This window comes from Aplysia californica, unplaced genomic scaffold (genome assembly GCF_000002075.1).
Source record: "Aplysia californica isolate F4 #8 unplaced genomic scaffold, AplCal3.0 scaffold01263, whole genome shotgun sequence".
Taxonomy (NCBI): domain Eukaryota; kingdom Metazoa; phylum Mollusca; class Gastropoda; order Aplysiida; family Aplysiidae; genus Aplysia; species Aplysia californica.
In genome coordinates, this window is record NW_004798533.1 from 43,966 (window position 1) to 60,419 (window position 16,454).

Here is a 16,454-nt window from a genome sequence, read left to right on the forward strand (position 1 = left end):
GTCAGGGAAGAGTTCACAGTTCGATGTGATTCCCGCCTGGAGCGAACGTGTAGGCCCTACCCATTCAGCGAGTGATGTAAGTTTAGGGGGAGAGCTCAGGTGTGAGTGCGATGTTTGGGGAAAACAAACGTGTCGGTCAGTTCACACCCCGGTGTGATCCCGTCTGGGGCAAACATTGTATCGCTTCATCGAGTTTTACGTGTATGTGATCACATTCCCGATAGTAGCTGATCTTTGACGCTACAGACAGTTTATTGATCTCAACTTTTCACTCTTGGTTGGTCGGCTGTCCCGCCCGGGTTTTTGTTCCGCAAATTATAATCTGAAATGCGGGATCTTAGCCGAATGTAGACCTTCAGAGTGAATCAGAGCGGGATCTTAGGGTTACTTTTGTATCGTAAAAATTCTGTTTTCTTAAAACAGCGGGATCTTAAGCGAACCGGGATCGTAAGCGGTGGGATCTTAGGCGGAGACTACTGTATTAAGTTTCTTATTTTTGCAAGTTACACCATTTACAATACTCAATAACCAAATAAGACAAAACAGGCCTAATACAATATAATCGTTTTATAGGAAATGCGTGCTACCCACTTCTGTCAAAGCCTTTTTTTTAAACTACTTCCTCATATACAATATATTTTATGCATTTTTTTTCATCAGTAGAATCTTCATCTTGATCTTGTTGATGTAATTCTCTATGCTTGATCGTATGCTTTCCTCTTGCCTGATATGGGGCCTGTGTAAGTTTATATTTAATGATATTGTATGGTTAGTTAAAAGAAAGAGGAATATTTGGTGGAAGATGAAAAAAGAACCTGGTGGTTTTTTGTGAGTGCTCAAAGTCCATCACTCACCCACCTTACTTGAGTTGGCTGGCAGGAACATGAGAATAGCACAGATGGTTAAGTTCTAGCCTCCAGGCCTTTACATTATATAAAAGAGCAGTGACTCATCCCTAGCACAATAAGTAGGCTACTGGAACTGAAAAGTGCAGTCACACACAAAGGTAGATGTGATAGCAACTAAGTTGAGGTAGAGGCAGGCAACTCTCAATGACTTAAATTGTCTCTCATTCTAGCTTTAATACATATATCATCCATGGCTCATTAACTTTTTGTTTCATGAAAGGAGTTTTCAAAGCACCTCCACCCCCTCATCCTGTTTTCCTTTTTTTTTCTTGCATTTTGAAATTGAATACCTTGATTTACTCAAATGTTTTGAAGGCAAAGTTTTTGGCTCAATCTGGGCAGAGAGGAATGGTTTTCAGAGATAGAGTACAGTTTGAATCTTTATTGAACTGAAAACTTGGGAGTGCCATGTGTTTGCCAGGTTACTGGCAGTGTAACAACTATGATTTAAAAAAATACCTATCTATATTTTGGGAGGGGGGGGTATTATGTGCTGCTGGGAAAAATAAAAAGTAAAGTCAGCTTTCAGTTCTTATTATAAAATATGCATTCTTCTTTTTACAGCTGGAAAACTGTGCCAATCAGCTATGGAATACATCAGTGGTTCTGAAGTCGAAGGGTACTGTGGAGCCAACTGTTTATGCCAAATGTGAGCTTTTCTTTTCTTTCTGTTTTTGCATTTCCAATTGTTGGTTCCTCTGACTGGTAATTTTGCCTGGAGTGAAGTGTTGTTTCAGAAATAGCAAACATTGTGGAATTTGAAGTCTCAAGCCAGTGTCTTACAAATTTTCTCATAATCTTGTGCAATGGTAAATTGGTAATAGTGCTTGTGTCAAATGGGTCAGGTGTCTAATTGTCATAATTTTCTGTTTTGCATACAAAAGAATTGCAATTGACTGGATCATGAAGGACGCCACCAGAGGCAAGCGAAATGGAATACAGTGGATCCCTTGGCAGCAGCTGGACGACTTGGACTTCGCCGACGACCTTGCACTGCTCTCTCACACACATGCTCAGATGCAAGAAAAGACCAAAGAACTCAACAGCCTATCATGGAGTGTTGGCCTACGTATACACCCGGGCAAGTCGAAAGTATTGAAGCTAGGTAAAGTGTCAAGCCCTGCTGTGACAGTGGAAGACAATCCCCTAGAAGAAGTGGACTCTTTTATCTACCTTGGAAGTGTTATCGATGGTAAAGGTGGAACTGAGGCAGATGTAAAAGCAAGAACCGCCAAGGCAAGGTCAACTTTCAAGCAATTATCAAATGACTGGAAAGCAAGCAACATCTCACTGCACACCAAGATTCGACTCTTTAATTTCAATGTCAAGTCTGTGCTCCTCTACGGCTGCGAAACTTGGAAGACAACAAAGACAGAGTTGAATAAAGTCTAGACTTTCATCAACAGATGTATGAGGAGTATCCTAAGAATTAAGTGGCAGGATAGAATAAGAAATGAAGAGCTATGGGAAAGGACAGGACAAAAGGATATAGAAGTAGAAATAGGACTTAGAAAGAGGCGTTGGATGGGACACACCTTCAGAAAGCCCAACGGAAACATCACAAGACAGTCACTGCAATGGAACCCACAGGGAGCACGAGGCAGGGGTAGGCCACGGGAAACATGGAGGAGATGTGTGGAAAGGGACATGAGAGAGATGAAGCTCACCTGGAACGAGCTAGGAAGGATGGCCCAGGACAGAGAAATGGAAGGAGCTTGTATGTGGCCTTTCCCCTGCCAGGGCTGAAAGATAGTGATTGATTGATTGATACAAAAGAATGAAGAAACCCTAAAAATCTATGGTATAAGATCTTTTTTTTTAAGGCATCATTGGCTTGTGTAGCATTGTGAACATACAAACAGTCAAAGCATTTTGAATGCAAGTGTTGCTAGATGTATTAGTTGTATTCAGAGTGCAAGTCCTCCTTTGTAAACCATGTTTTTAGCTGAAATTCATTCTTCTTTTGTTCCAGTGCGCTACATTTCTTTCCAAGTGGTAGGTTTTGTCTATGAGTCGTCCTCGGATGTAAAGTATCTCAAGAAGCAAATTGTTGTGAGTTCAGTGTGTCAAACCTTGTGCCGTGGATGCATGTACCCTTAATTTCCTTTGTAGAGAGATACATTTTTTGTGTACCCTGTGCTCTTCGACTGTTTCCTCTCACTGCTATGCCGAATATCCTGCTTTTTGAAATCATCTATGGATGGTTGGCAGGTGCTCTGGTGTCGTTTGATCCTTCTGTTCTATCAAACAACTGTCCTTGTCTCTCATTTTTTTGTGTTTGTTACTCTCTTAGATTGTAACGCCTCTAATCTTCGGAACTTGTATGACCTAATTGTGTTGCAAGTGCTGTAAAATACTTACTACAACAACAAAACCATCTGTGTGAGTTTAGCTAATCAATAGCCTAATAGAAAATAAACACTCATTAAAAAAAAGTCTACGGTAAAGGAGAAAAAAGCTCATGTTTGATTAAAAATTTTCTGAACATCCGCAATTTTGACCATTGATATGCATGGCATGTTGATTATCTGTTGTTGAAAATCCTTACTGTTCGTCTTGTTCTGTGAATTTGTAGGTGCTATTTGTTCAAGATATGTCATTCATTGGTTTTGCTATAAGCGTATTAAGTGCTGAATTCCCTCAAGACATTCCTCTCATTGTATACAACAATCTCATTACATTCTTGATGGATATTGCAAATAAATATCAATTGTGTACCCTCAATACATAAAAATAAAATTTTTAATTTAATCAAAGATAGTGAATAACAAGATGGGCCACTCAGCCAAAAAAGTGTCCGCAGGAAGTATGCTCTTTGCTTCAGATGGCGCTGCAGTCTGTTTTGAAGCTCTCTTTCGTTTTTCCAGAAGAAGAATAGGAATAGCACCTCCTTGCGTGCACAGATCGACTGCTGTTCATCAGCAGTTCGGGTTCGTTCAGTACGGAGTTTTAGGTTATTTATATTTTAATGACCTCTCACCTTTCATTCTAAAGTCAAATTAAACGAAGAAAACAATCACCCTTTCCTCCGGAAGAGGTTTTTTGTCAGCGTAACCATTGTAAAAAAGCGTTCTTCCGAAATTCATTCAAAAACTTGCTAGTTTCACTTTGATTTTTTAAAACTCAAGTAGGATAACTCTGTTCGCAAAAGGTGCGCTTTTGCGAAGAGGGCGCCACCGAATTTTGAGGACACTTTTTAATTGGCTCAAAGAGAGAAGTGGCCCCTCTTGTTATGTAGACTCATTGATTTAATCAAGCAAGGCTATTTCGGTGTTTGGATATTTTGCAGATGGGATTAAAAACTGCAAGAGCATGGATGGGTATGTTTGCATTTAACATATTCACTAAGGTTTTTTGTCAGACTTCCTGAATTTTAATTCTACACTCCTTGAGTAGTGGACTTTCTGTTTTGATTGTTTTATTTCAGTTTGCTTTTGGGCTTTCTTTTTTTGTTCTTTTCATGTTCGAATTCTCAACCCAAACCTCTGCATACTCATTGCCTTTAAGGTTGCAATTTAGACAGTTTTTTTATACAGTATGAATATAAGGTGGTACCAGTGTCTGTTGCTACCCTTGCTGCTGTTGATGATACTTACGATGATGATGATGACAAATGAAATATGGAAAAAAATATAATGCTGAACCTGCTGTAACGAACACCTGTCAAAGACAGTTACCTGTACAAATGACCACTTTCCACTTCCCGCCTTGTCATTTTTTATACTGTAATGTTACTATCCAAGAGGATGCGTCGTCGTCTCTGACTCAGAGGTGGACGCGAATTGACCTTCCAGCACTCACAGTTGCCAATGGCTGTTCCTCATTCTGCCATACCCAGGCCAGTCCATGTCTTGATTTTGTCCATGAAGATCTTCTGTATAAGATGACCACTGTTCTCCTCAACAGTGGGTGGGTTGCCTTGGACAGGATCGACAATAGCTCGTCAATGTGAATACAGAGTGGTCTGCTAACCAAACTATTGTAATCCATTGCAGAATGTAAAGACTATGGTCCTGCAGATAGGGTGCTGTCCAGTTTGAAGCAGGTAAGGTCAGTGGTTAGGTAGACATTTATTTTGGATTGTGCATTAAGTACAGTGGAAACCTGATATAACAGGGATGATGGGATCAGAGAAAAAGTCATGTTATATCCGATCCCTGTTAAATCAGAAATGCAAGGAAAGTAAGCATTTGTGGACTAATCCAACTATTTATTCATGGGTAGTTTCCCTTGCCACACCACAGCCCTCTCTTGTAGCCGTGTGGCAGGCCTGCGCATGACACATTACACACATGCGTGTAGCTAAGCTTAGGGCTAGATCAAAGTCTGCAGCACACCGTGGCCCTCTCTCGCTTCACCCGCTACGCACCCGCTGCGTGTGCTTGCTGTGGCTTGTGTGAGCTTGCTCCATCACTGCGTTACTCTCTCTTTCTCTTTCTCTCTCTCTCTCTCTCTCTCTCTCTCTCTCTCTCTCTCTCTCTCTCTCTCTCTCTCTCTCTCTCTCTCTCTCTACTCTACTTTCCTATCGAACATCTATCATCCCTATCTCTCCTCCTTCTGTTTTGTGTATCTTAGTTTTAACACCTAATCTTCAACACATATATATATATATGACCTAATTGTGTTGCAGGTACTGTAAAACTCTTAGTAAAAAACAAGATACTCAAAGGTACACACACTTGTGCACATGCTGTTTGCCCCCACCCTGTCTCCACTTATTTTCTCCCTATTCCATTGTCCACAGACAGTGCAACAACTGCATTGTATAGTTGGCCAAAAGGACAGGTCTGGTTCCCCTCTGTGTTACAAGGAAGATAAGACTGTAAGACAAGATCTGGACAAGGACACGCTTTGGGTTTACTGCCTGGAGCTAGAACTGGTGGGTGATTCTGTTTGAGCTTGAAGTTTATCAAAACTATTTCTTTGATGCACTCGGCTGTTTTGAGATATTGAACAAAACCTGGATTTTCTCAACACTTGGTGTTTTTGACTCCCCAATTTCAAATTAATACAACTTTGAAATAAAAAAAGCAAAAATTAGATTGTTTTTATCTACTTATAGGGCTTAAGCGAATCTTAGATTTGATACTCAGAGTGTATTATTGTCAAAATGCAATATGTGACTCATTTTATCATGTTGCCAAGCATTTATGATCACAGTGTTTTGGCTCTGTTGGAAGCTGGATCTCTGAATGGATCAGTTTTCATTCTGGTGTTATGGAGAGCTTTGTAAACTCCAATTAGCTTATTTTCATCATATCTTACCTTTTGGTTTGGGGGCCTTCTCGGATAAGGGCCAAAAATGTTGGAAGTCCTGTGTGCAAGTTGTGCACTTTAAAAATCCCTTGGTGGTCCAAAATTGATAAGAGTAGGCTTCGGCTGCTGCCTAGGCAAAATTCAAAATTAATTCCTACCATACCAAAAATGTTGAATGTGTCCCTCACGCTCATATGACCTTATGCAGTTGTGAGTGGCGTAAAACACTTACCAAACAATATCTATTGATTTACTTTCTGTACATTGTTTATTGTCCAAGTCCCCCCCCCCCCTACCTGAATGAAGAAGTTTTATTGTATCTATCGAGTGTCTCTTGTCCGTCCTCTGGGATGCTGTATCCCACTCAGTCCTGGTTGGCCCTGACTAGTGAGGTTGTCGTAGCCCACCTCTTTAATCATCATCTAAATAGTGTTGATAATGACATAAGATGTTTACAGCCTATAGTTTACTTTATCTTTTTTGATAAATCAAGCTGTAACATTTAGCTTTTTCCTGACATCTTTGTACGTTGATTTTTTTCCTTCAGAGAGTTGCTCAGGGCAAACATGCTGAGGCTCTAAGCGCTGCCACGACGGCTAAGGAGCTGGTAGTCAAAGTCCCAACAGAGGTATGTGCTGCTCAGCATAACTATTTGACTGAATCACAAAGAGGGTTTTTATGAAAGTTAAATAGATTACATTTGATGTTTTAGGCAAAGACCCTGCTTCAACAAGCACACACAAACACACTCATACACACACACATACATGCAAATGCACATGCACACATTCACATACACGCATGTACTCACTCTCACACACGCACATACACTCACACACTCACACACACACACACTCTCACACACACACACACACACACACACACACACACACACACACACACACACACTAACAGATTTACTCACATATGATTTATATTTGAATGTGGTCTTATGACATTTAGGTCAATGTAATTCTTAGCTTGTTGAATGAACGCAAGCTCTAATGTCACGGACCTAAAACCTTCCAGCATCAGCTTCTCATTGTTATACGATATAAAGGTAGCTTTGTTATTTCTGTAAAGAGAAGCGCAGTGACATAAAATATATCTTTAGGCCACTTAATGTAAGAATATTACTATACTTAAAATTGACTACTTAGTGTAAGACTCCGCTATACGCCATTTTGAAAAGTGACATGTGATGGAGTTTTACACTGAGCAGTCAAAATGTAAGCAGATAGAGGCAACTCAAATGTAAGCAGATAGAGCCAATTACCCGTGTTTGTCTTGCCACACCTACCCCTCCCCCCCCCCAAGTGTCACAGTGTGAGTATGCTGTGCTACAATGCTGGTGTAGACAGCTACCAGAGCCAGCAGTGGGAGCAGGCAGTGGCCTGGCTGAGGGAAAGCTACAGCGTGACAAAGCAAGGGGAAAACAAGGACTGCTCCTCGCAGGTTAGCCCGCTACTTTTACCTTCCACGTAAAGGAGAAGTCTATTGTTCTCGTAGCATTCTTTATATTCCATGTAAAGGAGAAATCACTCTTATCTACTGCTCTCGTAGCATAAAAAAAAATTCCATGTAAAGGAAAAGTCACACTTCTACATGGCTCTGTATACAGTATATGTGAAGGAAGGTCATGTCAAGGGATGTTAGATATTGTTGAAAATGTTAGGAGTATTTAAAAAAAAACTTTTTGCCTATGTGTCCAGTCTTTAAGGACACACTATAAATACAGGTTCATGCAGGTTATTATATTTTGAAAATTTCTTTTCTCAAATGTAGGTGTTTTTACTCCCATTGACACAGTTTAGATTGTTTGGGAGGCGTGCTTCTAAACCAGCCTGTCTGGGCCAACTCAGGCTGAAAGGGATACATTGTCCGAGAAGAAAGGCTGAGATACTTTATAAAAATGTTGTTTCTACTAAAGAATCAAAATCAGCTCTCCGGTGTGCAACAGCAAAGCACCTATATAACAGCTACACTAAAGATGCTGGTTTTCTCTCTTTATACACACTTAAAATAAAAACAACTGGAATATGGTAAAAAACTTCTGTGTTGTTTTTGTCATGTTTCAGGCTCGCACGCTACGTCTGTTAGCGACCTGCTACATGGAGTGGCGCTGTGCTGACTGGGCTGAGCTTGCACTGAATGCTGTTTCTTTGGCCAACCAAGTAGGTTCTTTTGTCTTCCAAAACACTCACTTTAGAAGGTACAGTTGAACTCGGTCTAAAGACCACCTTTTTCAGACAAGCTCCTGTACAAACGGCCACTTCCCTCCCCCCCCCCCCCCCCCCTGTGTTTTTATATATAGTGACACAATCCAAAGGGACACTTAATTTTAGTTTTAATAAGAGTTTTACGGCAGTTCCAACACAATAAGGTCATATCGGTGCCGAAGATTAGGGGTGTTGCAAGAAAGACACAAACTCAAAAAAGAAGGGGGGGGGGGGGAGATAAAGCACCCTCGACCACTTATTTAAGATGATCATTTTAAAACTTTTTGACAATGATTTTCTTGGACAGGTTCGACTATAGTTCCAGTATCAAGTCTGACACTGAATCATCAGAAGACTCTCTGCCGAGAACTGTGTGGGAGGGAATTTTAAGGAGATTGGTGTCTGTGTATCCTCCTGAACCCAGTCAGACAAACCGTATTACTCACAAAGTTTTTTTCTTTTCCCAGGAACATCCCCACTGTGCTGGTCTGTTTGTCCATCTCAAGCTGCTGCTCACATCACAGGCAGAGGGGAACGCTGTTCTTCATGGTCAGATAGAATAACAATAATAATAACAATAATAATAATAATAATAATAATAATAATAATGATGATGATAATAATAATAGTAATAATAATAATAATGATCATAATAATAATAATGATAATGATAATAGTAATAATAATGATAATAATAATTATTATTATATTAATAATAATCATAATAATGTTTCATGCTTTCCGGTGCATTCATTGTACAACAGTCCTTTCAAATATATGTAGGCCCCCTATATTTAAGCACCGGTAATATACCAATTAATTTGGCCCCCCCAAAAAATCCACAAGCGTGGCTGCTGAATAATTGTCTTTTGTCTTTGGAAGTCTCACTCATGAATTTCATGAATGCCGATTAGACTCCTCAATTAATTGTCTCCTGTTTTATTGCGTTGTGACTGTTTTATAGTTAACTGACTGTTTACTACATTTGGCATATATCGACTTCTAATTAGGGATGGATTCTAATATTTTTACATCACTGTAATTGCGTTGAGTATTTCTCTTAATCTTAATTGGACTGCTCTCATCCAGCGGCACATTTTGATATCAATAGCCTCCTCTGCAATTTGAATTGTGGTTTTCGATTGGTATTTCTCCCTTTAAAGAAAGTGATGATTATGTTAATGAAAGTTGTCAAAGCGAAAATTGTATCTTGTATTACTTACTTGATACATGTTGTCATGACTGAAATATTCCTTGTTGGTGGTTAGAGGCCTCGACACGTGAGTCCAACTTCTTTACTTTCCTTCTGTTGTTTCTGTTTGTCTACGTCTTGCTTTTTTTTCCAGCATCAAATACCATTATTGTGTTGGTATGCCTTTTTTTAAGTCAAATAAACAAAAAACAAAAAGAAATGTCCTTAAAGTTGTGCTTCCCAAACTTCTCCTTGTGGGTGGTTGGCAGGTGCTCTGGTGTGGTCTGCTTCTTCTTTCCTATCAAACATCTATCGTCTTTATCTCCCCTCCTTCTTTTTTGTGTTTGTTACTCTCTTGTAACACGTCTAATCTTTTGGCACTCATGCATATGACCTTATGCAGTTGTGAGCACCGTAAAACCTCTACTACAACTAAAACTAAACCTCTCCGTTGTTGATTTTTTGTGTGTACGTGTATTTCAGCTTTGAGAAGCTTGCTACAGCACCCTGACTGCAACCTAGAAGTTTGTTTGAGCACTTTAAGTCTTCTCAAGAAACACCAAAGGTAATTAGAAAAGATACTAGTATTCATTGAGATTTACACCTTTTTCGAAATGGAATGAGGGTTGTGGGTACGGTAAAAACTGGTGAGGGCTTGTTTCCCTTACAGGTAGAGAAAAGTGTTCTTTCTGGACTTGATAGGTTAGAGTCTATCAGAATCCATTATTTATGGTTAAGCTACGCTATGTTGATGGAACATTTTTGATAAAGATGCCATTTCTGTAAACGTTTATTTTGCCCTCCACTGATCTGCTGACTTGGAATATACAAGTCTCCACTTTGGAGAAAGTTGGCGATGTTATCTTCTTCTTCACTGTTGGTGACAGTCCGACAGTCAATCCGGTGGTGTGCACAAACTGTACAGTCCACTTTAGATCTTCGAGGCTGCCACACAATTTTCTCTCCAGTGGTATAGCATATTGCCATGTCTGTGTTCACAGGGTTATGGAGTGAGTTCAGTGCTGCAGGGTATGGTGGCCTTTCTATGGGCCCTGTCCACATTAGCATAGGGGTGTGTCTCCCATCTTTAAATTTGGAGTCCATACTCTGCAATGTTAGCAAAGCCTGAGACAAGAGAATATTGGCAAAAGCTACACCTGAACTAAGAAATTGGTTTCCTCGTGCCTGAAATGCAATTTTCAATGTGAATCTGAATGGGGAATTTTTTGCCAGCTGAACGGGTGGTCTGAGGGCACCACCTGTTGGTCCAACTTGAGTTTCCATGTGTTGATACTATCTATCTTGCTTTTTTCCCTGTGCCGACTGTTATTTTATCTTTGATTCTTCTCTTTACTCAAACTCAGCTATCTGAGAACCCACTAGTAATACTAGCACATTACTGATTTCATCATTGAATAGGATGGACTACCGTAGAATTTGTCAGCAGAAGTAGTTGTTTTTCAACAACAAATAAAAGAAGGGTTAATGTTATTCTCACTTTTCAATACATTTACTTCTGTGTGCAACTCAGCAGATAGTTGGAGGGCACCACGGTCAGGTTGTTCTTTAAAAATGTCTTTCTTTTATTTCTGTCTGTCTTGCTTTTTTCGCAGCACTAAATGTCTATTACTTTGTCATATGTACTGCTCTTTCCACAAACTCAAACTCACCTCACAAATCATAATATGCATTTATCCTCAGCTGTGAGTCAGCATTTGAACTGCGGGAGAAATTCCTGGAGAAGCAAGGCACCGGCCCTGACTCTGGCCTTCTGTGGGTCATGCTTCAAGACCTGCTGCTCTGTTCGGACCATTTGGAACATGCCAGCACCTTTGCCACTGAGGCAATCACAGGTATGTGCTAAATATTGTTGTTGGTATGTTGTTTATGTCCTTTCAGAAGATGCTTGACTTATACCTTTTGCAGCTGCGTAAATCACAGGTGCATGCTAAATGTTATTGTGCTGTCTGACTATTCTTCAACTCATTGTCTGTTTCCTTCTCCTCAGTCTTGACCTATATTGTGTCGATGGAGGCGTAAGAAATATCCATATATATATAAAAAAAAATACTCTTCAGTTTACCTCAGTCAGGCTGTCGAATACATATTCTGATTTGTGAACATCAAGGGTCATATTTTGGATGAGTTTGTCTGGAGAAGAAAGAATGAAAATTCATTGTGGAGGTCTGAGGATGGAAAAGGAGGGAAGGAGGAAGAGAAGGATGGAGTGAGTCTATGAAAAAAAATTCTCACTGTGAGATAATTGAAGTTTTTTCTTTGTCAGTTTTCTTCCTTTTTTCCTGCTTACTGTTGGTTTCCTTGGTGTGGAGTTGGAGGTCAACAGGGATGGGTGTTTAATGAATTCAGATGATTACATGGGATTTTCTACTTCTTTCATTTATGGATTTAGGGAATTATAAATAATCCTTGTAAATATTTGAAGTAAACGTATCTAATTTTCACAGTATGTTCTCAATGATTTACCTGTCATTGAAGCCTTCAAAGACAGAATTGGAGACAAAGCGAAATGTGTATCTTTTCACACTGACAGCTGGCTAATTCTGACTGTGTAACTACTAAGGAATTATGATTTGGGCAGAGCCTGTCATAATGGAACATTTAGAATTTAAATCTTTTTCAATCTGTTCAGATTTACTCAAAACTTAACACCTTCAATCTCTGCTCTAAAACAGCATGTTCAGGAAAATAAATTTGAAAAATATATATTCATTTCATCGGTGGTAAAAGCATACATCTGTTGAAATTCAATCTCACATGAGTGGAGCAGAGGACCAAAGTGTGGAACCCGTCCTCCATCAGTGCAGGACACACGGAGCCCTGAGGCTACAGGAAAAGCGGTACAGGCCAATAGAAGAACTGATCTAGGAGACCCAGTGTATTATGATAGATACGGGACTTCAAGTGTGATGCTATCAAAAAAAGGAGAAGAAGAAGAAGTGAAAGAAAAAAAAAGAAGATAAATACACTTTGATGAACTGTTTTATATTCTTTTGGCTATGCCGTCTTGTTATTAAATTTTATCTTGTTATTTTTGACCGCGTGTCATTCACAGCACATAACACGGGTCAGCGTTTCGATGACACCACCAAAAAGCAGCTCCATGTGTTGTTCTGGGGCAGAGCCGCCCAGTACTGTGAGGTGAGTGAGGGAGGGAAACTACAGCTGTGGCAGAAATCCTCAGTCCAACCTGATGACGGCTGATGTGATTTTGTCATCTTTTCAATATTATTATTATCTTTGAGCCCTTGTTATATGAGACTGTAATGTATTTAGTATAATTATGCTTGTACCAATAGGGGCGTTAAACCTATACCTTTTCACCATTTAGGCTTGTACCCTACATATATGTTAGATTGTAATTTATTCAATATTATTATGCTTGTACCCTACATAAATTAAATTGTGTTGCATTCAAAATTTCAATGCTTTTGCGGAATTCTAATTATTTATTCATTAAAATGTATCGTGCTTGTTCTGTTTTTATATCATATATGAATGAATTAATTACATTTAGGTACCACTGGTAGGTCCTTTATCTTTCTTTCCCTCTGTTGTTTCTGTCTGTCTGTCTTACTTTTTCCGTGCACTAAATGACTGTTCTTTCTTCATTGTGCTTCTCTTTACTCAGACAACTTTTGTGTGGGTGGTTGGCGAGTGCTCTAGTGTGGTTTGCTCCTCCTTTCTTTAAATCAAAGCCAAGTTGTCTTTATCTCTCCTCCTCCTTTTGTTTGAATTTTGCTCTCAAATAATACCTCTAATCTTCGGCACTTATATGAACCATTGTGTTGCAAGTGCCGTAAAACTCTTACTATAACCAAACTAGACTTTTGTGATAGATCCCATAAATGGACTGCTCAGTGCAAGACTCCAACATACTCACAAGTATTCATATGACCTTAGAGCATTCATCAGAATAACACTGAGTTGCAGTCAGAATATTGAGTCGGTATCTAGCTTAAGATTATTATTCTTTATTTTGCTGTTCATTTATATTATGCATGTGACTGTAAACCTGCGTGTGTGTGTGTGTGTGTGTGTGTGTGTGTGCGTGCGCGCGTGCGTGCGTGCGTGCGTGCGTGCGTGCGTGCGTGCGCGTGTGTGCATGTGTGTTTTTGTATGTGTATACGTGGTGAAACACCAAACCAATATGCCAGAATCTGGACTATATTGTTGTATCTTATCTTATCTTATCTTATCTTATCTTATACTTCACTTTTCAAAACAGCACAGTGGGTGGTTGGCAGGTGCTCTGGTGTGGTTTGCTTCTTTTTTCCTATCAAACATCTATCGTCTTTATCTCCCCTCTGTCTTTTTTGTATTTGTTACTCTCTTGTAATACCTCTAATCTTCAGGCGCTCGTATGACCTTATTGTGTAACAAGTGCCGTGAAACGCTTACTAAAACAAAACAAAAAGAACAGCGCACGGCAGAGTGTTGTCTTTCACTAAGCAGTCAAAATGTGATGGTCTTCTCTGTTTTGTTCTTGGCACAACCACCATCCCCTGCAGGGAGGCAAGTACACAGAGGCTATCGCGTGGTACAGATATTCCCTGAGTCTTTACACCTCCACAACAGGGAGTGAGCCCAATCTGGGCAAACTGCACCGCAACCTGGCTACCTGTTACCTGCACACTGAGCACCTGGACAAGGTAAGGGGGGGAAGGACAAGATGGGTGTTGTATGGTTGGAGAGTGCAGTTGGGGTGATGTATTTTGGGGAAACAAGGTAGGTCTAGGTGGGGAACAAGGTGGGTGGTATCTGGTTGAAAGAGTGTGGTTGGGACAAGATAGATGGGGGACCATTTGGTAGGGGGACAAGGTGGATGTTTTGTTTTAGCAGAGATTTTACTGTGCTTGCAACTGCATAAGGTCATATGAGTGCAAAGGGGTGGATGTCAGCACAGAAGACCTTACAGGGAATCAGACTTACAAAGTCTATCAAGGCACCCTGGAAATAGTGGTGTGACAAACATACAAAAGAAGTAGAGGAAATGACGATAGTAAGGATTAGGAAAGAAAAAGCAGCAGTTCCCTGTTGTAGTTCAGGCACAGTTTTGAGCATGACATTGTTGGATCAGCCCATTTACAATTCTACTGTGCATTAGAAGGAGAAACTCCCTATGGGAATGGCCTAAAGACACTTCAGTCAGTGGCACCGCCCCAGGGGGGTACAAGGTGGATGAAGGGCAAGGTGGGTGGTATGAGGTTAAAGAGTGTGGTCGGGACAAGGTGGAGTACAGTGGGGACATTGTGTTTTTTAGGACGACGGTGGATGGCGGGTAGTTGGAGAATGTCACTGGTTGCTCCTACTTCTTTACTTTCCCTCTGTCTGTCTGTCTGTCAGTCTGTCTGTCTGTCTGTCTGTCTGTCTATCTGAAGGTAGTTTGGGGGAGAAGATGGATGGTAGGAAGGTGCCACTGGTAACTCCTACTTGTTTACTCTTCCTCTGCTTTGATCTGTCTGTTTGTCAAGCCTTTTCTGGGTACTAAATAATGGTTATTTTGTTGATGTTTTTCTCTTTACCAAACAAATGAAATGAAGAACCAGTCGACGTCTCTCCTTGCTCTAACCCAAGTGTCCAAAGACAGGACATTCATATCTTGTGGTAATGTGGGTGGTTGGTGTGGGCTCTGGTGTGGTTTGCTTCTTCTTTCCTATCAAACATCTATTGTCCTCATCTCCCCTTCTTCTTTTTTATTTGTGTTACTCTCTTGTAACACCTCTAATCTTCTGGCGCTCATGTGACCTTATGCAGTTGCGAGCGCCGTAAAAACTCTACTAAAACTAAAACTAACACCTCTCATCTTAGGCTCTGTGGGTGGTTGGCGGATGCTCTGGTGTAGTTTGCTCCTTCTTTTCTATCAGACATCTATCGTCCTGATCTCTCCTTATTCATTTTTATGTTTGTTACTCTCTTGTAACACCTCTGGTCTTCGGCACTTATATGACAATAATTGTGCTGCAAGTGCCGTAAATCTCTTACTAAAACTAAAAACAAAAAAAGTCTAAGGCGCTTAAATGACCTAATCGCAGGCAGTATTGCATACAGACATATCTCGAATCAAAGGCCGCCAAAAATGACTTACATCTTTATGCAATACTGCCCGCGTAACAGTGTTGCAAGTGTCAGAAAACTCTTTCTAAAACTAAACTTGTGCTAATGTTTAAGAGTTTTTTGGCGAGTGCTCTAATGTGGTTTGCTTCTTCTTTCCTATCAAATATTTATTGTCCTTATCTCCCCTTCTTCTTTTTAATGTTTGTTTCTCTCTTGTAACCCCTCTAATTTTCTGGCACTTATATGACCTAATTCGTGGGCAGTATTGCATTTTCGTCTTTATGCAATACTGCCGGCGTAATTGTGTTGCATGTGCCTTAAAACTCTTTCTAAAATTAGTGTTACTCGATGTGCACTATTTTTTGTAGCGGTACATTAGTAATTAGTAACGTTCCACTTTGCTGTTGTGCATTGATTTATGTTCTCTATTTGTTTGAATATCATGAACCATGTGTTGGATTATGGCGGTCGTTGATGCGGAGGCGCCTTGCAAGGGTAAGGCAACATTGTTAATTTTTAGTTTTGTTCCAAAATAAAAATTAACAAATCAGTGCACATCGGAGTGACTTTGGTTATTTATGACTAAGCTTGTGCTAACATTTAAGAGTTTTTTTTTCAACAGGCGAAGCAGTCAGCTGGGATGGCGGAGGTGTGTGAGCCAAGCCACCCACACACTCACTTTTTGGTTTACAAGGTGGCCCTTAAGTCTGGTGATACACAAACAGGTTGGATACTGTCCATGTCTTATGTGTGTTTATTTGTGTATGTGTTTGGTGTGTGTGTGTGTGTGTGTGTGTGTGTGTG

The 16,454-nt window shown here is 40.1% G+C and overlaps 1 protein-coding gene across 1 annotated transcript in view; it reads left to right on the forward strand.

Annotated features, from left to right (window-relative positions):
• The window catches only part of LOC101847927 (testis-expressed protein 11), a gene marked incomplete in the record, with an annotated part of 25,662 nt that overhangs the window by 1,294 nt on the left and 7,914 nt on the right, over positions 1 to 16,454 (forward strand). The window contains 14 exon segments of the mRNA XM_013090403.2: positions 1,473 to 1,557; positions 2,881 to 2,960; positions 4,198 to 4,228; positions 4,904 to 4,953; positions 5,653 to 5,787; positions 6,712 to 6,792; positions 7,482 to 7,619; positions 8,243 to 8,338; positions 8,851 to 8,932; positions 10,059 to 10,140; positions 11,277 to 11,428; positions 12,649 to 12,734; positions 14,105 to 14,245; positions 16,273 to 16,375. Of these exon segments, the coding sequence (XP_012945857.1) occupies positions 1,473 to 1,557; positions 2,881 to 2,960; positions 4,198 to 4,228; positions 4,904 to 4,953; positions 5,653 to 5,787; positions 6,712 to 6,792; positions 7,482 to 7,619; positions 8,243 to 8,338; positions 8,851 to 8,932; positions 10,059 to 10,140; positions 11,277 to 11,428; positions 12,649 to 12,734; positions 14,105 to 14,245; positions 16,273 to 16,375 (1,342 nt within the window).